Source organism: Esox lucius, chromosome 19 (genome assembly GCF_011004845.1).
Source record: "Esox lucius isolate fEsoLuc1 chromosome 19, fEsoLuc1.pri, whole genome shotgun sequence".
Lineage (NCBI taxonomy): Eukaryota > Metazoa > Chordata > Actinopteri > Esociformes > Esocidae > Esox > Esox lucius.
The window spans coordinates 5,527,944-5,550,360 of NC_047587.1; the positions used below are offsets into that span (position 1 = coordinate 5,527,944).

Below are 22,417 nucleotides of genomic sequence, written 5' to 3' on the forward strand. Positions count from 1 at the left end.
CTTAGTGTGTCAGTACTTAATGTGTCATTGTGTCAGTACTTAATGTGTCAGTACTTGGTGTGTCTGTACTTAATGTGTCATTGTGTCAGTACTTAGTGTATTAGTGTGTCAGTACTTAGCGTGTCAGTACTTAATATGTCAGTGTGTCAGTACTTAGTGTGTCAGTACTTAATGTGTCATTGTGTCAGTACTTAATGTGTCAGTACTTGGTGTGTCAGTACTTAATGTGTCATTGTGTCAGTACTTAGTGTATTAGTGTGTCAGTACTTAGTGTGTCAGTACTCCTGTTATCAAAGGTCCATGTGAATGTCAAACCTGGAGTTGTGGTATTTAGTAACGGCTCCCCATTTTCTCTGGGATGGTCTTAAAGCAGCCTCTGCCAGTGATAATCCACCCACGAGCCTCAATCATGTCTGTTTAGGCCGTGGAAGTGTAGTGTGAATGAGGATATGGGGGGGGGACTGTGGCTGTCCCAGCTGTGGAGGGGTCCCTGGGGACCTGCGGGCCCATGAATGTGGCTGATCTGGGTCTGGGGTTTGGAGCCTTGGATACGCGGGCCCTGTGGCTGGCAGCTGTGAGGGCTGGAAGAGTCTACTGTTGGAGCAGGGTGTGTGTGCGTGTTTCTGTGCATGCCTCAGTTTTTTTTATTTTTTTTATTTTTTTGTGCATGTGTAGAGAACAGCTGTGGTTCTGGCATCCAACCCTATCCCAGGGCAGGATGCCATCCATTTGGCCTGATTTCCTGGAGAGGAGAGGCAAGGGGAGGAGCTAGGGCATTGACCCCTGGGTCTGCTCTGTTACCTGTGACTGGAAGTCCAAGCAGTCTAGGTGAACTCTGGTAGCCCTTTGGTCTCTACAGACGAGAACAGCGATCTTGGCTGCACACCCATCATGTGAGCGTGGCGTTGTTTTCTTTCAGTTCATGGCGAGCCTGTCAGGGGCGGATGACAGGCCTCTTTTGTTTGAAAGACTTCCTGTCCTGGGCAGAGGTTGGAGTGCAGACTCGGAGAAAGGCGCCGTGGAGCGCCTCATCAACTTCAATGCTCTCTTCCACTCCCTCTTCCCACTGCCGAAACATTCCCAGTGAACTTCCCAAGGCAATTCCCACAATTCTTGGTCCCTAACCACTGGCAGCCATTTTAGACCACAATGTCACAGAACCAGACATCTGGTTGGATTGATTTGAGGTGTCTGTCATGGGGCATTTCATCACAAGAGCCGTTTTCAATGGAATCAAAAACACAATGAGTTATGGGTGAAACTGACTGAACCTCATCCTGAGTGTTATGTTGATACATTGGTAAACATACTTGTCTACTCATGCACCTCCTAAACAGATCAAACACCCAAAAACATGTTGTTTTATATCCGTTAGGGGGTAATATGCTGTTGAAACTACTCCACGGCTGGCTACAGTATCTCTTATTTCACCGGTTTGAGGACAGTACGGAGAAGACACATTTACATCCTGAAGTGTTTATTTAGCCTCCGACGCTGTGAGCGTAACAGCGTGTGTTTGACATTCACATTGATGCATTGTCTACAGCCAGAGAAGTTTATGAAACAAACATTGCATTTGAATAAAAGGAACAGCAGACTTCTACAGTGTGAGGAAAACTGTTTTTCTGTGGCGTCTTCACTGCCCTGACCTGATGTCTCGGATCTGTTCAACACGGCTGTAGTATTCAAACTGAACCACAGGGTCAGCCACCGCTTGCACCTGTGTGTTGTGGCTTCTGTTCCTGCTACTAAAAGGAGATGTTTCTGGAAACCGAGATACCTTTGTGGTATGCCTTTGTTTGCGTGTTGGTTCGAGGGAGTTGCTTGGTTGATCTCCCCTCCAGGCCAGCTGAGCCCTGATTGGCTTACGACCTGTTTGGGTTGATAAGCATCGGTCGGAGGGGTGTCACAGCAACACTTTGCTGCATGCAGTCACAAGACAGAACCCTGCGCTAGATACTGCAATCACCTTTGTCATTTATTCTCTGCCAAGTCTCCTTGAAACTATTTTCTGTCATCTCTTAGAAAAGACAAGCAAATGTACCCTGGCACTATGTTCTCGCAGAGTTCCTCAATCTTAGGTTGCACTGTCACGTCTTTTTATATTTTATTATCTGGCTGGTAAACACGACCTTTGCTCTGGCCACCTTTTGGTCGTGTGCGTTTGCAGTTCCAGAGAAGTCTGCGTGGCCGGTCCAGCTCCAGTCCCATGGTACTGTGACAGGACACTGAGCGTCCACTGGGGTTGTGCGTTTTCCCTGGCTATGTGGACCGACTGGGGCCAAATGTAGCAGCCAGAGTTTTACCTGGTTAAGTCACATGACCAAAACCAGTGCCTTATCAAAACCAGAGGACATTCCGGCTGCCTGTGAAGTCTCCCTCACAAACAGAAAATCACAACCAATTACATTCATTTCGCCTCCCTTTGTTTGAACTGCGGATTGAGGAGGCAATGACTAATCAAGATATCGTACATATATATCGCTGTGAACCCATGTAAATATATATTGGTTGGGTCCCACAGAATTCCTTCTGAATCAGGCCAACGGGAGGCCAGCCTCATTTTGTCCATTCTAATTAAGTCTTCGAGGAGGGAACATGGAAGCCATCATATTGTATAGATTTTTACCCGGCCTTAATTATGTTTTGTTGCGAGTACAAAGATAGATGAAGCAAATTCCAGGCCCTCTCTTTCCAATAATTGTGTGTGATGGGCGACATCACTCTCGCCAACTGGGATATTTGCTTTATAAAGGAACGTTGTCATTGGAAGGTGATTAACTTTATCGATACTCACCAAGGACTGCAGGGGCTCACTGCTTGGGTACATGAATGGCCTGTCATTGGGAGGGACTGTTATGGGAGAAAACACTCACCATTCTGTGACTGCAGTGAGGCTAGAAGTATTCCTTACACAGTGTTGGGAACAGGAATAGCAATATTAGGGAAGTGTGTTTATGTTTATGCATGTGTGTGTGTGTGTGTGTGTGTGTGTGTGTGTGAGTTGGTGTGTGTGTTTTTGTGAGTTGGTGTGTGTGTTTTTGTGAGTTGGTGTGTGTGTTTTTGTGAGTTGGTGTGTGTGTGAATGCGTGTGTTAATTTGTGTGTAGAGTAGTGTGTGCATGGGCAAATGTGTGTAGTGCTTGTGTGTATTTTTGTGTATGTGTGTAATGTGCTTTCTAAACATTCAAATGAGACATCAGGGAAATGCTTTTGACTTTATCTTTTCTTAGTTCAGAATCTCATGCGGGAATTTTATAAATATGTTTCATGAAACAGAAATTCATTATGGTTGCTGGTGCCTGACAAGAGAGGTTCACTATGTGAATATTATTTATATTTCACTGGTTGGCAGGACAACAATAGCCAAATGAAAACAGGGTCAGCGGTGAACTTGGAGGTTGTTTCCGGTTCATCCATGGGGGGCGGGGGGGTTGATGTGTCCTTGAGTTTAATGTCTGTGTTCTGTATGCCACTGTTCACCATGATCACATTTTTAATCCTGCTTTGAAACCTGTTTACCTGTTGACATGCTTGAAGGAAATAAAGTGTGTTAGAGGCAGCCATGCTAATGTACGCCCATGTCATCAGGGAGAGAACACACAACAGACACACACACCACAGACACACACACACACCACAGACACTCAACACACCCATGCATCACAAACACACATATACACACACACACACTTACCCCCGGTTTGTCACTGTATTTCTTTCATTTTCTATCCTTATGGGGAGTTTTATTTACTTGAGAATAGTCAAACAGGTACACACACACACACACACACAAACACACACGCACACGCACACATCCACACACAATTAATACAAGTACATTTAATAGAACATCTTGTCTATAGACCATTCCTTCTGTCTCCTTGAATGTGAGAGATTATGTTTAGATTAAATATGAAATAACAGATGAGAGCAGCCGATATAATCACTGCTGAATCTGTTATCGCTGTTTAAATGACACGTTTCTGAGGCCATGGGTGCCATGTTAGAGAATACTCCCTGTGTTGTCTGTGCTAATGCAAGAAAGATATCTTTCCCAGTACGCTGTCTGCGGGCACCAACGAAGCTATCCCAATATTTATGTAGTTACTTTTCCTCTATTAGTTAGTATTCAATGTGTGCATACTCTGTTTGAATACAAACTAATAGAGGCCTAGGATGGCAATTTACTGTCACCTACAGCAATGGAATTAGTACACACGGTCCATTTACTGATTCCTTCTGATGACCTGGATGGAATCATGTGATTTACGGAATGCAGGGCATTGAGAACGTTCTAGCAGCAACAGGATATATCTTTTGGGGTCCTCTATCATTCTCTATGTTTGGCTATTCATACTCCATGGTGCTTTTAAGATGGCACAGAAAGAGCTTTAAATTGGAGTGCTGTCCTGTCCTTAACGCCTTACCTGCTCTGTAGGATGTTCCTCGTACCGTACTGCTAACGGCTTCCTCGTACCGTACTGCTAACGGCTTCCTCGTACCGTACTGCTAACGGTCACGTTAAGTGGAACGTAACTACGTATTACTCACCGTGTGCCTCTTATCGAATCATTTCTTCCCCACCCACTGTTCATTTTCGTCTCACCTCTTTCAAACTCCTTCCATCACTCCCTGACTTTCCTCCCCCACTCCCTGTCAACATCCTCCCTCTCCCCCTCGTCTTGGAGGAAGTCAGCGGTAGCTATGCTAATTTAATAGCAGGTGAGACACCGACAGCCCTGTCAGCATTTCTACGTGCCTTTTGAGTAGACTGAGGCCGTCCTCTTTACAAGACCTTGAGCACTAGGAATGTTAACTGGACCCTGAACGATAGGATACAGGACATTACTTCCCAAGGTCTCGGTAAAAGTCTGTATATTGGCCATGACTTACCCAGCTAGGTACTGTGTCTGGCTCCCGGCGGCTGGGGGAAAAGCAGAACCTACATTTACCAAACCTTTTATAATGCAACTCTCAGTAGGAGCTCGCTCTGCCCACTTTGTGTTCCTCATGCAAGGTCTGTGCTGTTTATATTTGGTGTTTGTCCCTTGGTCACTCGGTCCCTCGGTCAGTGGCTGTCACCCAGCATTTATTCCAAAGGCCTTCACCGAGTTACAGATTGAGCGGTCGCCACTGGAACCCTGGGGACATAAATAATTATATAGAGATGGATCTCTGGTGGCTGAGTACGGAAGTCCTTATTTTACAGAGCAGAAAAAGAGCAATGCCTCTTTCATTAGACCAGCCAGGGGGAAGAAGGAGTGATGGCTAGAAAGGAGAAGAGGTGAATAGGGGAAAGACAGCCTCCATAAATAGTATTAGCCAGGCCCCTCCCTTCCCAACAAGAGCTTTTTCCTGTCAACCACACGAGAGCTTTCTGTCCTCTCTTCATCATGTCAGGAAGCAAAGAGCTCTTCAAATGAACTTAACTCAACCAGGCCAGTTATTTTCACAGTAAATAGGCTATTACTCTCTGTTGTTTTCAAGTTTTGGGTTTGACTATATTATACAAGTGCAATTATTGTTGCACATGGAGATGTCATGGAAAGTTCAACCGTGTTTGAGTTTATCTCAGCTGCGATATTAGTTCCTGGCCAAGGACCTCACACACTGTATAAAAATGTTCACCAAGGTATAGGATGAATGTGACGTTCCTGGTAGTGAGTCATTGCGTTAGGAACGTTGTCCCGTTAAAATGCTGCACGCTAAACCAGTGATGTCACCTACCCTAGGTTACCGCTCCGGTTCAACCACGCGGCAGCGGAGTGTAAATGTGGGGCGGATGTGCCAGACAGGCCGAGGGAAGGTCAGGGTGATGGATGCGTCTCGACGTGCCCACCACCCGTGATGTCAGAGCCGGGAATAGCGGCTGCACGGTGGGGATGGTGGAGCGGCGAGGGCGAGAGACGCAGCCCTTCTGACCGCCTCGCCATCCGCCCCGGTTGCCTGGTTTGCCCTAGTTTAGGGGCAGAAGAAAGACCCCATTCATTGGCTGTGTGGTGTTATGCCATCCCTGTAGCTCCCAGGGGACTGGTCCTTGTCAATGAGAGGCCAGCTAGGAGGATGTCAGAGTCCCCCCCCCCCCCCCCCCAACCACCCTCTCCCCCCAAGCCAGGGACCACTGTTCTCGGACCCCCCAGCCCAAACCCGGCAGAACACTGGGCTCCTATTCAGCCAGCCAAATGCTGGACGGTCTAGCGTGTCTCGGGCCTGTGTGGGAGCACAGTGCACGTGTGCAGTGGCGGTCTGAGGCAGTCTGCCTGCAACGTGCACGCTGGAATGTGACTTCACCTCAGAGGGTCGCCCTGCGGTCCGCTGTCTGTCTCCCTGGATCCGCCACGCTCCAGAACGGTCGTGGTCACTGGTGCGAGTCAGGTGGTGGGGTTTCTGTGCCACCACTCATGGTGTGCACATGTGTGCTGGATGGAACTTTCCAGAAGAACAGAGCTCAGAGCTGTTATCTAAGCGGGGCCAACTCCCCCGCCGCCAGCAGGGCCCCGGCCGCCATGCGTCTTGGTACTGGTCTACGCGTCGGAGCCGGTCAGGCCACGCCTCCTGTTATCCGTGCCTCTCTGTGTAAAGGCTTACATTATCAGCAGCTGCTGTGTTTTGCATGCCATGGAAGTGGTGAGGAGATTTGCATTGGTGGTTGTATTTCCTGAGCTGGGTCACTGGGTGGTGTTATCAGTCAGACAGGGGAGTCATGGGAACAGCCTGGGCCCTGGAGGTTCTGCCTGAAATTGATCCAAACATAACATCATCTGCTATAACAGGCTGTGAAGGCCACACACACACACACACAGGATGATGCAGGACTAATTTGCTCTCTTTTTTTATGGTCCACAGATGACTGTTGTAAAATAAACACACTTCCATTACATCAGGCGTGGCACAGACGTCTACCATGGAAAAGAACATTGCTGTCAGTCCTGACTGGACCGTTCTCTACATGATTGGTTGTTGTGTCACATTCATTTTATTTTAGGATGATGCTAATATTCCATGGGGTGGAGACGAGTTCTGGGAGGGGAGCTGCTGCTGTAACCTCTAGATTTGGGAACCTCTAGTGTGCCAGCGGTCCAGTGTAGTTCAGGGGTCCAGTGTGTTCCAGGGGTCCAGTGTGGTTCAGGGATCCTGTGTTCCCCAGGGGTCCGGTGTTGTCTAATGTGGTTCAGTGTGTTCCAGTGTGTCACGATGTGTTCTAGGGGTCCAGTGTGTTCAGGGGTCCAGTGTGGTTCTGTGGTCAAGTGTGTTCCAGGGTTCCAGTGTGTTCCAGGGGTCCAGTGGGGTTCCGGGGTCCAGTGTGGTTCAGGGGTCCTGTGTGTTCCAGGCATCCGGTGTGGTCTAATGTGGTTCAGTGTGGTCCAGTGTGGCATGATGTGTTCTAGGGGTCCAGTGTATTCCAGGGGTCTAGTGTGGTTCCGTGGTCCAGTGCAGTTCTAGGGGTCCAGTGTGTTTCAGGGGTCCAGTGTGTTTCAGGGGTCCAGTGTGGTTCAGGGGTCCAGTGTGGTTCAGGGTCCAGTTTGTTCCAGTGATCTAGTGTGGTTCCGTGGTCCAGTGCGATCCAGGGGTCCAGTGTGTTCCAGGGGTCCAGTGGGGTTCCAGTGTCCAGTGTGTCCCAGGGTTCCGGTGTGGTCTAATGTGGTTCAGTGTGGTCCAGTGTGTCAAAATGTGAGATGATTTCTACTCAGTGGTTTAATGTTGACAGTGTTTAATTCAGTATCCTGTCTGGCAAGCTGCAATGGCCATTCCACTTTAAAGCCTGATGAGAGAAAGATGGGTTGATATCATGATTGCACAAATACAGGGCTTGTGTGTGGGTGTGTGTGTGTGTGTGTGTGTGTGTGAGTGAGTGTGTGTGTGTGCATGAGATCTTCTGCGTCCCTCTTTTTACAACTCCTGTCTCTGAAGTTAATGCAGTTTGACGAGGGGGAGGATTGTGCTGACTGACGCGAGGCTGTAGTCCATAGTTTGGCGTCCATCTCAGTCTCCCTCAGCACACAGTGTCCTGCCCAGTGCTATCTTCTCCAAGCAGGCGCCTCTATGGTGCTTTGGCAACCCACACTGGATGGCCCAGCTCTTTGTGTGTTGAAGGTGTCTTTGTATCTGTGTGTAATGTAGCTTCCCTCAGATTCTATTGGTGCTATGTTGTCTTGGTGTTTTTTCCAGTGCTGCCCCCGAGACCCCAATAAGCACCCTTTGTGTTTTACTAAGCCTTTTCCACAAGGAAATATTATTTTCACTGGAGAGAGTGGCAGTCTCTCTCTTTTAGCTTATTTTTGCTCATTCTCCCCCTCTTTGTCCGTCTCTTTCTCTCTCTCTATCCTTCTCTATTCCTCCATCTCATTTAATTTTCAATTACATATTTCAATTTGAAAGGCTTTATTGTCACAGGAGACGTCTGTTCATGTATATTTACTATATGTAAAATGACCCACATTTTGCCCACGTTTTTCCTACTCCCAATTTCATGAATTACAATTTGTGATTATGGCCCGTCTCGTCGCACACAATCCCACAGTTGGTGAGGAAGAGGTGAAGATCTCAAGCCCCATGACAACCCCCCCCCCCCACCCCCCCAGCCTCTTTCCACATGATCTGTTCTCCAGGCCTGTCCAGCGGGCCGGGGGCCAGCCGTCTCTGTCTCCCTCCCAGACTGCTGCTCTCCACTTGCCCTGTTGTCATGACCACCGTAGGCAAGGAACTCTGGGAGCTCTGCTAGCGGCTCTCATTTAAACGGGGGAACGTAAATGTCCAAAAATCCGATCGGAGAGAATTGAGATGTATCACTAATAGTGATGGAGTAGTGCATGGTGCGTGCGTGTCCAAGTCTCTGGTTCACTCTAGAAGCAGCCAGCTGCCTGGACACAACGACTCATCGGAGACCTCAGCTTAGTGGATTAGAGTAGATTCTAACTAAAGTAAAAGGTATCATTTTCCAGAAACGTTGTCTGTCGGAAGTCATATTACCCAGTCAGTGCTTTTCATCCAGTTCAGTGCTCAGCCAGACCTAGTTATTCACCGTTGGCTCTGGAAGCGTGGCCCCTGGGCTCCTGTGTTGTGTAAAGACCCTGAGTTAAAAAACCTGGGAATGAGACTCTGGTGTTATGAACTCTCCTTTGCTGCTCCTTTACTGCCCAGAGTCTGACATGGGTTGCTCTGGATGTTTCTGTTGGTTTCACAATTGATTTCACATTGGGTTTTTATAACCAACACCCATCCTCTTCCCCAAAACACCCACCCATCCCCCACATGCTTTTCATAAAATGGGTTACTGCTTATGTCAGAATGGACTTTTCATAGCAGCTTAGGAGAACTTACTCTGTAGATTAGTGATGTAGCTGGGTGGGTACATTCTGTTAGTGTTAGGAAACAGGGTTGGTTTAGGATCGGCTGTTTGCATATAAAACCTACTGCTTTTCATGTACAATTTAAATAGACACCTAGCCATTGCCTAAACCCAATTCAAATGAACCCAACTTCTGTCAAAGCTCTGCTAAACGAGGTGTTATATAAAGGCAGAAAGCTTGTGTGAGATCAGTTTAAGATAACATATCTGAGAATGACAGTCTGATTGATTCGTTTATCTTGGTTGAGACAACACTGCTGCTGGCATTGGAATGTAATTAAATCCTGTTTTTTTTGGGGGGGGGGATCTTCTGAATAGAGCTGCCCAGTTACCATGTACCTCGAGTTAGGTTGCTGAGTCCCAGCTGAATGTCACCCAGGGTTTTCTGCTCCCAAAATTGAATCTTTCATCTAAGTGTTTGATACAGCAGTGTTGCTTCATATGACCAAAACCCAGTAACAACCTGCACACTGTGGTGTACATCTTCAGGTCATTTTCTTGACGCTTTAGGAGATACTGTTTCTTATAAACACTCTGGGTGATGACTCAATCAGCTCATTATTGCCCACACACAGTAGCTGTTCCTCCTTTAATCAGTTCTAACCTCACAGAAACACTCTCACCTGAATCAAATCTGACCATCCTATCTTTCTTTCTCTTTCTCCCTCTCCCCTCAGAGCTCCAGAGATCATCCTGGGCCTGCCGTTCTGTGAGGCCATCGACATGTGGTCCCTGGGCTGTGTCATCGCCGAGCTCTTCCTGGGCTGGCCCCTCTACCCAGGGGCCTCAGAGTATGACCAGGTAGGGTGAATGTTGGGTTCACAACCAGAAGCAGAATGACTGGTGCCTACACGAAGAAGCATGTGTTTTCTGCGACAGCGGCACGCTAACTCTGTCCCGTTAGTGGGTGATGACGTGTACATCACTACAAATAATGCTCCCATGGTGGAACGCAGTGTGGGGAGGAGGGGATCGGATCAATGGGATTGCTTTGCAAGCCGAACTACCTCAGATACGTTTCAGAACGGGAGAAAAAACATCTTGATTGATTCTGAGACACAGAGCCACACTCGCTCAAGGCTTTCCCAAAGAGCCTAAACTGAGTTTATTAAAATAAAATAAAGAGGGAGGTAGGAGTGGAAGAACAGAGGGAGAGAGTATCAGAAGTATGTGTCGCTGTGGAGCAACGGAGCGCCTCTAATTGGGCCGAGTGGCTCATCTGCTGGGATAAACGGGGAGGCAGGAGAGGGATCTGGAGCTGCCTGTCTGTCAGGAGAATAGGAGACACACACACACACACACATGTATAAACGTGCAGATACACACATACAGACAGATACCCACACAGAGAAACACTCACAGATACAAACAAAGAGATACACATGCAGATTCACATAAAGAGATAAACACACAGTTACCCACAGAGATATACACACACACACACACACACATACACGCACACACATGTACACACAAACACACACATACATGATGTCAGCGCTTTATTTATCATCAATGTTTTTGACGTCAAGACTCGTAAAGGTACGGTACAAAAAGCCCCTCCACGCATACGTTTAGCTTTTGGAAGTGACCAGGATGGACAAATGTTACGCTACAAACCTACAGCACAACGTGTGATGATTGTCTAAAACTGTCAGTGTAAAAATGGGCTAATCGAATTGGGGAACCCACTTCCAAAATCACCAATGCCCTCTGGCCTTCCCATAAACAAAAATAACTGCGCAACATGTGCAACAGGCACCATTCCATTTAACTCAGGAGGGAATAACTCAGGAGTGGTATTTATATGGTGTACAGAGGTCCTCACTGCTGTTATTACCAGCGTAGAGAAAACAGTAAAAAGACGTCTCTGTCACCTGGTACCTGTGGTATCCAGTCCAAAATAGAAGAACCCTGAGCTTGTTTATAATCCAGACCGGATCATGGAGGGCTACCGCGGTACCAGGGAGCCTAAATAGTATTTAGATGTTTTGGCTCGGTGCTGCTGGGTTAAATGGAGACAGGGTGGAGGGGTCCGAAGCGGTCTGTGTGTCAGGAGAATGGGAGACCCACACACACACACACACCATTCAGATTCAACAGTAGGAATCCAGGCCTCAGCTGATCTGACTGAGGTCAGCTGCAGAACCAGGAGTAGGAGTGTGTGTGACGGTCTGGTTCCGAATCTCTGTTAGGACCTAATGTTTTTTCTCACCGCGGGTCACAACTAGGACCGCACCGCCGTCGGTACTGCATGTGCGTGATGCGTCTTCCCGTTGCGATGGGCTTCGATGAGGTGATTGTTACCTTTTTATCGCTCAGCGATTCCTCCGCCAACGGATTTAGATTTCCCAACTGCAGTAGCATATTCAGTTAAATAAACATGTGCCTCGAAAAAAGGGTAAAATGCCCAGTGTGAAGTGTGGCCAAGTAGTTCATTTTAACAAACGCTGTCTAATACTGTGAATGCCGCGTTGTGTTTAATGTCCTCTGTTCTCTTCCGTAGATTCGGTACATCTCTCAGACACAGGGGCTGCCTGCAGAGTACCTCCTGAGTGCCGGGACCAAGACAACCAGGTTTTTCAACAGAGACACAGACTCCACCAACTACCCCCTGTGGAGAATGAAGGTAGGCATCTAGCATGAACACACACACACACAAACACAGATACTGTAACTTTCCATACATCAAGAAGGGGTTGGGTTTCAAACACCATTGTTGCCGTGAAGTGGATACAGAAGAAGAACAGAAGCCCAATGTGAGGCACTGACAGGAAGGACTCAACGCTCACTTTAGACAAAGTCAAAGGCTAATGAGAGCAAAATGGATTTGTGTCAGAGGATTTGGTTACTGGACCCGGGTCTAATGAATCTAGGGGGAGGTCACAAACACTCTGTCACATGTCTTTACACACACACACACACACACACACACACATCTTGCGTTATGGCAGATACTCAGGAAAGAGCCGTGCCTGTTCAAGCAGTGGTGCATTTTTCCCTTCAGTAACTTTGGATGAACTCAACTGCTTCATGCAGAGAACCTACAGACATAGCTCTCCTGCACCTAATACCGTGATTCCACTTTTATCATTAAAGCAGGACCCAAACGCATAAGAAAAACAGGCAGGCACCACCACGGACTGGTGGCAGGGACGGACGTAAACCAAGCATAAAACACAATGACTGACAAAGGGCTAACAGAAGAGGGCCAACTATATAGGGAGCTAACGAGAACCAAACGACAAACAGGTGAAAACAATCGGAAAACAAAAGGGACAGGGCACGTTCAGAAACAAAAGACAAAAAACTAACAAAACAGGTTACGTACAAAAACAGAAGCACAAAACGAAAAGGAACCAAACAGAACCTAACACCACTAGTCCAATAACTTAAGTGTATATGTGTATATTCACCCCTGTCCACCACACTCAGAGATGTTCTATCCCAAGACTGATCAGGTGTCTTTGGACATTCACTATGTAGAGCCCTCTGGTTGAGCTCTGGGGTAAAGGTAGTGTACTTTATGGGGATTAGTGTGTCATGTGGGGACCAGGTCATGTCTTTGATGTTATCTGAGCAACATGAGGCTCAACGACATACCACAGGTCATAACAACTGTCTATATGTGGGTGTGTTGCTGGGTGTGTGCTGTTATGTTCAGAAGACGGAACAGGCTTCAACCTCATATTTTCTCCCAATGTCGTTGGCATGTGGAAAATCAAATGTAGTAAGCAACTGGCAAAAAAAAAAATCTGTCGCTGAGACTGGCAGAGGGATAGGCCTGTCATGAGGAATGCTAAGTTTTGCTTTCACTTAGTATTCCCATTTGACAGCAGCCAGTTTTGTGACAATATTTGAAATATTTTGGACAGAAAAATATATGCAGCCTTCTGGGTGGTGACAGGTTTTGTAATAGAGTTGAAAACTCAAATCCCTCATCTGTTAACCGTTCATTAGCTTAGGCTAGTTAAGGTAAGGGCTATTGATTGGAATATTTTTACAACAGAAAAATAAAAAACTTTGCAATTGAACATACTTCAAGTCAGCCTTGTAGTGAATTCATGATTAGTGGTGTTTGAGTGGAGTAGCCTGTTATCTGTCACAAGCAGCTTGTCGGGTTGAATTACCTGTGGGGCTGTGATTAGTTTAGTGTGTCTTTTTTGGGGTCCCAGCAACTTGAACAAACTTCTCATAAAGCTGTGGTTCACGATAATACCTTAATGATTACAGCAGTTTGATCAAAGGTCTTCTGTGCATACAGATCTTTCTAGTGTATGTGTGTGTTGTGTGTGTGTGTGTGTGTGTGTCAGTGTGTCTGTGTTTATGTGTCCCTGTCTGCCCGTTTGTCCAAGCAGATGTGTGTGTATTTCATCTTATGTGTGATGGCTGTGAGATGTGTGTGTTACCTCAGTGTTGCGTGAAGACTAGTCAGCTCAGTCCTGCTGATAAACCAGTGTGTTGTGTTGTGACAAACCAGTGTGTTGTGTTGTGATAAACCAGTGTGTTGTGTTGTGACAAACCAGTGTGTTGTGTTGAGTTGTGTTGTGATAAACCAGTGTGTTGTGTTGTGACAAACCACTGTGTTGTGTTGTGTTGTGATAAACCAGTGTGTTGTGTTGTGACAAACCAGTGTGTTGTGTTGAGTTGTGTTGTGATAAACCAGTGTGTTGTGTTGTGACAAACTAGTGTGTTATGAGATACTTGGGGACCCGAGGAAGACTGATGGCACATCTGCTTCTTGTCTCCACAGACACCAGAGGACCATGAGGGAGAAACAGCCATCAAGTCCAAGGAGGCCCGGAAGTACATCTTTAACTGCCTGGACGATATGGCACAGGTTCAGAGCACTGTATATACAACACACACGTTATGCACGCACGCACAACACACACACACGTCCATGTACATTCAGATGTAGAAAAGAGACGAACGGCGTGGTGATCGAAACCCTTCCACACATCACATCCTTTTCTCTTTTTTTTCCCGGCTTCTCCAAAAACCACCACTCAATAGATGACAGGTCCACGCTGGACTGGAGTGGACTGGAGTGGAGTGTAGTGTGTGCTCAGGCGCAGGTTGTTTCCGTCCTTGGTGCGCGATGCGTCTGAGTGGTACATCAAGGCAGCACGTGAACCCTGGTGGTGACGTGCCTGGGATTCTGCCAGTTAGCCTTTAACCTTTTAGCCTACCGTGTCAAATCATTAGCGGGGCTTTTTAAAACATTTCGCATTCAACAACGATAGCTGCTTGTTATTGGACAATATCTCAGGTAGTCTCAGCCCGTTTCAATGATCAGTTTGTCTTCCGTTTGGTGTTTCATGAACATGACTCATACCCGACCCTGGTGTGGAAAAGCACTGTCAGAAAACGACTCATAAGTCATCTTTCTGTATCGCTCATTCCGAACGCGGTGGGAAAGTTGACAGAGACCTGTGACATTTTGCAGATGAGGAGGATGTGAGTTTCTATGCCCATATTTTGTTCTCACTGTCAACCACAAAAACATACTCATCTTGGAGCACTTACAGAGTACCGGATCTGGACAAAAAAATCCCACGCCTGTAAAATGACTTGTTTCTTTAGGAAAATGTATGTCCAATCCCAGGCCTTTAAAATGCCTTGTTTCTTTAGGGGAATAAGAGCCCAATCCCAGGCCTTTAAAATGCCTTGTTTCTTTAGGGGAATAACAGGCCAATCCCAGGCTTTTAAAATGCTGTGTTTCTTTAGGGGTGAATGAGGTTTACTGCCTGTAAATACAACAGCATAAACACATCTGATGCAGATTACTTGAGATAAATAATATCTTACTGAACAATGTAAAAAAGACATTGTTCAGTAAGATATTATTGAAAAATACACATTGAAAAATAATAATCTATTGCATGCACCAATATTTAGCTTTAGCACAATGTGTTTTATGTTTGTTCCTAACTGCTGACTAGTGTGACACTAAAAACAATATTTACCAGCCCAACCAAGAGGTTGTTTCTCCTCATACAGAAATTGGGCAGCCCAATAATGAAGTTATTCAATGTGTTGATGAAATGGTATGATTTTGACTTAAATGTTTAATAACAGCCATGGTTACCAGTCAACTGCATTACACTTTAGAGCTTCTTCAAAACCATCACTACCACCAACTTCCAACTGTTTTCATGGACCAAAGTCTGTGCTTGTATTTTCAATTGTTTGTCATGAATCATTTTTCTTTCCTTTATCAGATTTTTGGATTTTATTAGATTCACTTTTAGCTACTGTCTACTGTAGCAGCTACTCTTTGTGTGGTCTACACAGAACATTGAACGTGACAAACATAACTTGAATATAGGAGTATTGCACAAACGTAACAGCCTACATTTTACATGTGAGTATAGGATCAAGAATGCAGTGCAAGTGTCACATAAATTAAAGCCTGGCATTGATTCAACCTTGAACAAACAGGTTTAACAAACAGCTACTCTTCCGCACAATGGACATGAAAGCAGACGCACATTGTTACAAAGCAGCTGCCGGACTGCGAAATTACAGCCAAGTGACAAAGCTTTATCAAATGTTTCTCTAGATAATAGATTGTTTTCAAAAAGTACCATGTAATCGGTTACATCTCAACCCTGCGCGTGCACACACACACACACACACACGCCTACTTCACATAGACCTACACATGTACTGAGTGATGTCCACTCTGGCCAATCAGAATTGACCAGTATCCAGTGCTATAGGTCTGTCATAGGGGGGAAGTCTTTGGGAAGTAATGGCCTCTGCCAGGTCCTGTTTCTGTTACCCAATACTGGTCTGATTCAGTAAACATGCTTAGGCCAGGTCCTCTGTGTGCCCTTACTGCACACGCACACACATGCACACGCACGCACACGCACATACTCCTGCGCAGACGATAAAAAAACACAGTAGAGAGAGAGTCCTGATGGGGTGGACAACTCAGACAGATAAATAATCGAGTGGCGTGGACATCTGTCTTCATTTGGAACTAATATATGATATCTGCAGACACAGAGGATAGAGCTGTCATGGGAAATATGGGCCCAACTAAACTTACGTTGTTCTGGAAGACCCATCTCCATTTTATTTCTTTTTTTTTCGGAGGACAGTGTGATTATTTCCCCACCTCATTCCAGAGATTATTTCTTTATCACGATGAGTGGAAATGTCCAAGGCAAGGAGGGGTTAGGGACGGAGCCTGAATAACTTGCATAGCAAACGAGAAGTAAATCAGTGTTTGTTGTTGACTGGCAGTCCATCAGATAGCCCCTGGAGCAGCTCCAGATAAGCCGCAGGTCAGCTATCTCTCCATGGCAATCCCAATAAACAAGCATGTCTGTCCCTGTCTCTGTCTGTCCCTGTCCTCTTGTGTACTCAGACAAACCTCTGAATAATGTGGGCTGCTCCAGATTGCTCTCTACAGAACCTCAGTACTTTTTGCTCAGCGCCTGTCTCTTCCTAAGCCCTTCTAACTTTCCACCCTGAGCGGGAAATCTGTTGCTCTGCTGTCCAGTACTTCTTCAAAAGACCTTACCATAAATGACAGACGAACCAACATTACAAACCCCCAGGGTATAAAAAACAATATGCTGTCAGTGTCTTCATTGGAGGCGCTCAGAGTCTGCTCAGAAGGTGTCCTCTGTGCGTCTCTTTTAATACACAAACGGCAACACGTATCAGGTTCATTCTTTTATTTAGTTTTGCTGCTTGGGTAGCAAATCTCTGCGACGACGCCAGCAGTGTTTTCAACTGGCTCTGCTATGTTTCTCTGTTATGAATACCAGTGTAAATTTTTGTAATGTGAGTATGTTAGTGCAAGGCTGTCCTTACGTACTGTGTCACTGATGTTGACACCATAGCTGATGTCTTGTTTTTAGTTCTGTCCAGTTCTGCCATGTTGTTCCTGTCTTTCTGCCCTAACAGTACAGCCCTCAGACACCCTTTTCCATATAGTGCACTTATTTTGACCCAGGCCTTGAGAGGCCTTGGGTGCCTGAGGTAGGGCTATGTACAGGTATTATAGGTGTTTCCGACACGGCTTTGGTAAAACATTTAAGGTCTGAGAAAGTCCTCCTGAAGTACAAAATCGCTGATGTCTGTTTGTTTGGTTGTGTCTGTAGGTGAATATGACGGCAGACCTGGAGGGGAGTGACATGCTGGCAGAGAAGGCGGACAGGAGAGAGTTTATTGACCTGTTGACCAAGATGCTGACGATTGATGCAGACAAAAGGATCACCCCAATTGAGTCCCTCAATCACCCCTTCATAACCATGACCCATCTCCTCGACTTCCCACACAGCACACAGTATGACCAGAAATTCTCTTCATATCATGTTTAGCTAGTTGTATTGGAAAATGGAATAACTGGACCAAATTCTGGAAGAATCCTATTAATCTCTCTGTCTCCATGGCTCCTTTGTTCTCTCCTTTCTCGCTCTCTCTCTCTCTCTCTCTCCCTCTTTACCTCCCCTTTTCTTCCTAATCTTCCCACTGTTGCCCTGTTCCCTTATTCTCCCTCATTCTCTGTTTCTCCCTCATTCCATCTCCCTCTATCTAAAAGTGTCAAATCATGCTTTCAAAACATGGACATATGTAAGCGTCGCGTGGGCATGTACGACACGGTCAACCAGAGCAAGACCCCCTTCATCACCCACGTGGCCCCCAGCACCTCCACCAACCTCACCATGACCTTCAACAACCAGCTGAACACTGTGCACAGCCAGGTACACCTTCTATGGAGCGATGACTGTAGCTCACCTGCAGAGTAGGGCTCAGTTTGGCAACGTGGTTATGCTGTTGGACACAGCAAAAATGCTAAAGGGGATTTCCACTGCTGCTCTTTTGACTTATATATATGTACATTCATATGGTATTGACATAGGTACCATCCAAATGGTGAACCTCCTCATGCAGTTCAATGTAAATGTTTCTGTATTTCAATGGTTGAAACGGTCTATCTTCATTCACTGGTTGAAACGTTCTATCTTCATTCACTGGTTGAAACGGTCTATCTTCATTCACTGAACTGTGGATATTGAGGCTATTGAACCTTAGGTCCCAATAACTGCTACAAAACATGACTCCATTAATTTTTAGATTAGATTGCAGGCTCAGTCAGCCACTGATGTCAATATTTAAACTCTCCAGGTGCAACATTGATCAAATACTGCTGTGGTGCATAAGTATTTCTGAAACACCTCCATTCAGTGGATAAAATACACTTTTTTGGCCACGAGCTACTGTGGCTGGTAGATGAAAACATCCCAGCAACTTGGACTTTTTACCAGCCAAAATATATTTCCCCCCAAATTTAAATTGTGCTTATTTTCAGGTTTACATTGTCATGATAAACATTTGATTGTTGTTAGCGTTCTGTTTGCCCCTCCCCTGGACGCCTGTCGCCATGTTTGATACGTTCTGTACATACGTGCTGTGGAAAACCTGCAGTTAGATAATAGGACTATTTAAGTTGTGATTTGGCAGGAAGGAAACCATGACATGGCAGTAAATTGGAAAACACAAAAATACATTAGTTAGTTCAGATAACCAATTTCTCCCCCATCCTACAATTGTTCTTACCCACTCCTGCTATCTCACGTGTTCAACACCCTTGACTACAGCCTGCGTGAAGTTGGCCCCCCATCCAACGCAAAACGTCTTCAAACTATGCTCAATCGCTTGTGCTCCTTTTGTGCTGGTCTGTGCTGTAAAAAGTTTTGTTTGTGCGGAATTTGGTTTTTTAAGATATTAAAATAATATTTTTAGGTCATTCTGAGGTCACTCAGCCCCCCCACGTGCTCCAAATTCACCCAAAATAGTCTTGTTCGTTTGTGCTTCGTTTGTGCTGGTTTGTGCCGGTAAAAGTTTCATTTGTGCTGCGTTGGGTTTTAAAATATTAGAAATTGAGGAGGAATTCTGTTTTGTAGCTGTTGAGTTTGAGGAAGTTGTGTTGCATCGATGTTTTAATAGCTGACAGACAGGAGTTGATGTGGGAGAGGGGAGGATTGTGGGGGGATTTGGTGCTGAGGTAGATTTGGGTGTCATTGGCATAGCAGTGGAAGTCCAGGTTAAAGTGGCGTAGTATCTGACCAAGAGGGAGGATGTAGATGATGAAGAGGAGTGGGCCTTGGGGAACCCCTTGAGTGACTGTGGCTGTGGCAGAGGTGTGGTTATGGAGAGAGATGAAGTGGGATCTGTTGGATAGGTAGGAGTGGAGCCAGCTGAGTGCAGTACCTTCGATACCGAGGTCTTTGAGTCTGGTGAGCAGGATGTTATGGCTCACGGTATCGAAGGCTGCACTCAGGTTGAGGAGGATGAGGATGTTGAGGGAACCAGTGTCAGCAGAGGTGAGGAGGTCGTTTAGGACTTTGAGGAGAGCGGTTTCAGTGCTGTGGAGGGGGCGAAAGCCAGATTGGAGGGGATCTAATTGGTTATTAGCATGAAGATGCGTTTGTAGTTGTGTGGTGACTATACGTTCCAGGGTTTTAGACAGAAATGGGAGGTTGGATATTGGGCGGTAGTTGTTGAGGGAGGTGGGATCCAGACCAGGTTTTTTAAGGATTGGGGTGACAGCGGCAGTTTTGAAGGCCGAGGGGACAGTTCCAAGGGACAGTGAGGAGTTGAAGAGGTTAGGGAGGTAGGGGCATAGGACGGGGAGCCAGGACTTCATGAGTGGAGTTAGGGGGTCAAGGGAGCAGGTAGTGGGTTTGGAAGAGCTGAAGAGTTTGGAGATTTCAGGAGGAGTGACCGGGTCAAACTGGGAGAGGAGGCAGCGAGGAGGAGGGGTCAAGAGGTCAGGAGAGATGGAGAGAGGGTCCATGGTGGGTGCTGGAGTAGATACTGAGAGGTGAGATACAGGGGACTGAGATTGGTAGATGATGTTGATTTCGTCAGCGAAGAAGTGGAGGAATGAGTTGATGAGGTTGTTCATTGTGGAGAAGAGGGTTCTGGGGGTTTGGCAGGGGTCGGTGAGGATGGTGGAAAGGTAGGCAGATTTGGCAGCAATGAGGGCGTCTTTGTAGGCAGTGAGATGGAGTTTATAGGCTTCATGGTGGACTGTGAGGGAGGATTTCTTTGTCAGACGTTCAAGTTGGCGGCCAGTTTCATTTTCCGGAGTGCAGGTGTGGACCAGGGTGAAGAGGTGTTAAAAGTGTGGTTTGTGAGATCATCAGGTGAGGTCAGGGTTGAGTCCAGGTGGAGAGTGGTGGAGAGCAGGTCAGAGAGATGGTGGGGATCGATTGATTTAAGGTTGCGGAAGGTGATTTCTCTGAGGAGGCGGGGGCGTGGGGTTGGTCTTTGAAGGCGAGATATGCAAACGATGATACTGAGGGTAGGGTGAGTTCTGTGATGTGAAAGTTCTGATTGATGATAACAGCGAGGCCACCTCCACGGTGGGAGGGGCGGGGTTTGCAGATGTAGTTGTAGCCAGGGGGGGATGCTTGGTTGAGGGAGAAGAAGTCATTGGGTTGTTGCCAGGTTTCAGTGAGCAGAAGGAAGTCCAGAGTGTTGTCTAGGATTAGTTCATGGAGGGCAGGGGCTTTATTGTTGAGTGGTCGGGTGTTGAGGAGGGCAAAGTTGGCATGGTGAGAGGGAGGTGGGATGGGGGCAGGCTGGAGAGATCTGAGGTTGTCCTGGTTAGCAGTTTGTATGGTCGGAGGGGTGTGGGGGTATTGCATTTGCCAGGGGACAGTGAGCGGATTTGCAGGTGATTGGAGAGTATGATTAAGTGTATAGGAAGTGCGGAAGGCACTGCAGTCCAGTCCGGGTTTTCTGTGCAGCCAGACGGTGCGTTCAGCCCTATGTGATCCAGTGGGTGCAGTATTCTGATGACGTGAGACAGGTGCGACAGAGCGTGCAGGTGACCAGATGGATGGAATGGATTGTCCGTGGTGGAAGAAAACAAACTTGCGGCGAGATCTTCGGTGGATGGAACTCATTTAAGAACCTTTCTTAACTGAGCACCAATAATAATTGAGCATACCATCAACATTTTACTATGATTTCTAATGAATCATGTGAAATTGAAAACTGGAGTAGGTCTAATTATACAGAAGATTCTGCTTTTACATCACAGGAATAAATGACATTGTTATTATACATATTATATAATATATAACCGAAAAGAGCTACAAAATAGCAAACAGCTTGTAATAATATTTCACAATATCAGTGTATGTTTAATAAAAAACAAAAGCCATAGTGAGCTTAAGAGACATATAGGCCTATAGGCCTTTACAATACACATGTGTATAAACACAGCAAACAGATTATGGTGCGTGTATTTGTGAAAATGTTTATATTATTAACAAAACACAGCATACAGTAAGTAAAAACACTCACCTTGAAGTTTATGCTGCATCCACACATCCTGTGATCCGCATCAGTGTTCGTTAAAAGTTGAAAATGCACAGTGATTTGGTTTGCCGATTCTTTAGGTCTTACGTTGTTACTTCAACTAGCCTACTGTTAAAAAAAAGTGGGCTGGTGCACCGTATATAATTCTCTCTCATTCAGTGTCTTTCCCATACAGTTAGTTGTGCACAGACGGAGCACAAACGAACGAGAATTTGGAGCATGTGGGGGGGCTGGTGATGTCATCGTCTATAATTCAATGTCTAATATTTTAAAACCCAACGCAGCACAAACAAAACTTTTACCGGCACAAACCAGCACAAACAAAGCACAAACGAACGAGACTATTTTGGGTGCATTTGGAGCATGTGGGGGGGGCTGAGTGACCTCAGAATGACCTAAAAATGTTATTTTTATATTTTTAAAAAACGAAACAGCACAAACAAAACTTTTTACAGCACAAACCAGCACAAACGATTGAGCATAGTTTGACGACGTTTTGCGTTGGTTTGGGGGCCAACTTCACCTGACATGCAGTTCTGTGAAGCTGTGCGATTTCTCCTCTGTGGCAATTTAGAAGCCTAGACCACTGGCCTGTTCTCATGTTCTCTCGTTACGCAGGCGTCTCTCTACTCGTCAGATATTGCGCTTGCAAATCTAGAATGATCCAGGGTTCAGATTTGAGGACAGTCATAATATGAGTCATTCAGTG

General features: G+C 46.1%; 1 protein-coding gene across 11 annotated transcripts in view; it reads left to right on the forward strand.

The window, feature by feature from the left end:
* hipk2 (homeodomain interacting protein kinase 2) overlaps positions 1-22,417 on the forward strand; it is a 75,393-nt gene that overhangs the window by 34,608 nt on the left and 18,368 nt on the right. For 7 of the 11 annotated variants that reach the window (XM_034288354.1, XM_034288352.1, XM_034288349.1 and 4 more), the window contains exons 3-7: positions 10,029-10,152; positions 11,858-11,980; positions 14,105-14,203; positions 17,475-17,659; positions 17,915-18,077. In XM_034288354.1, the coding sequence (XP_034144245.1) occupies positions 10,029-10,152; positions 11,858-11,980; positions 14,105-14,203; positions 17,475-17,659; positions 17,915-18,077 (694 nt within the window). The remainder of the gene's footprint in view (positions 1-10,028; positions 10,153-11,857; positions 11,981-14,104; positions 14,204-17,474; positions 17,660-17,914; positions 18,078-22,417) is intronic. The other 4 variants (XM_034288351.1, XM_010883331.5, XM_034288355.1 and 1 more) reach the window with 1 other exon arrangement.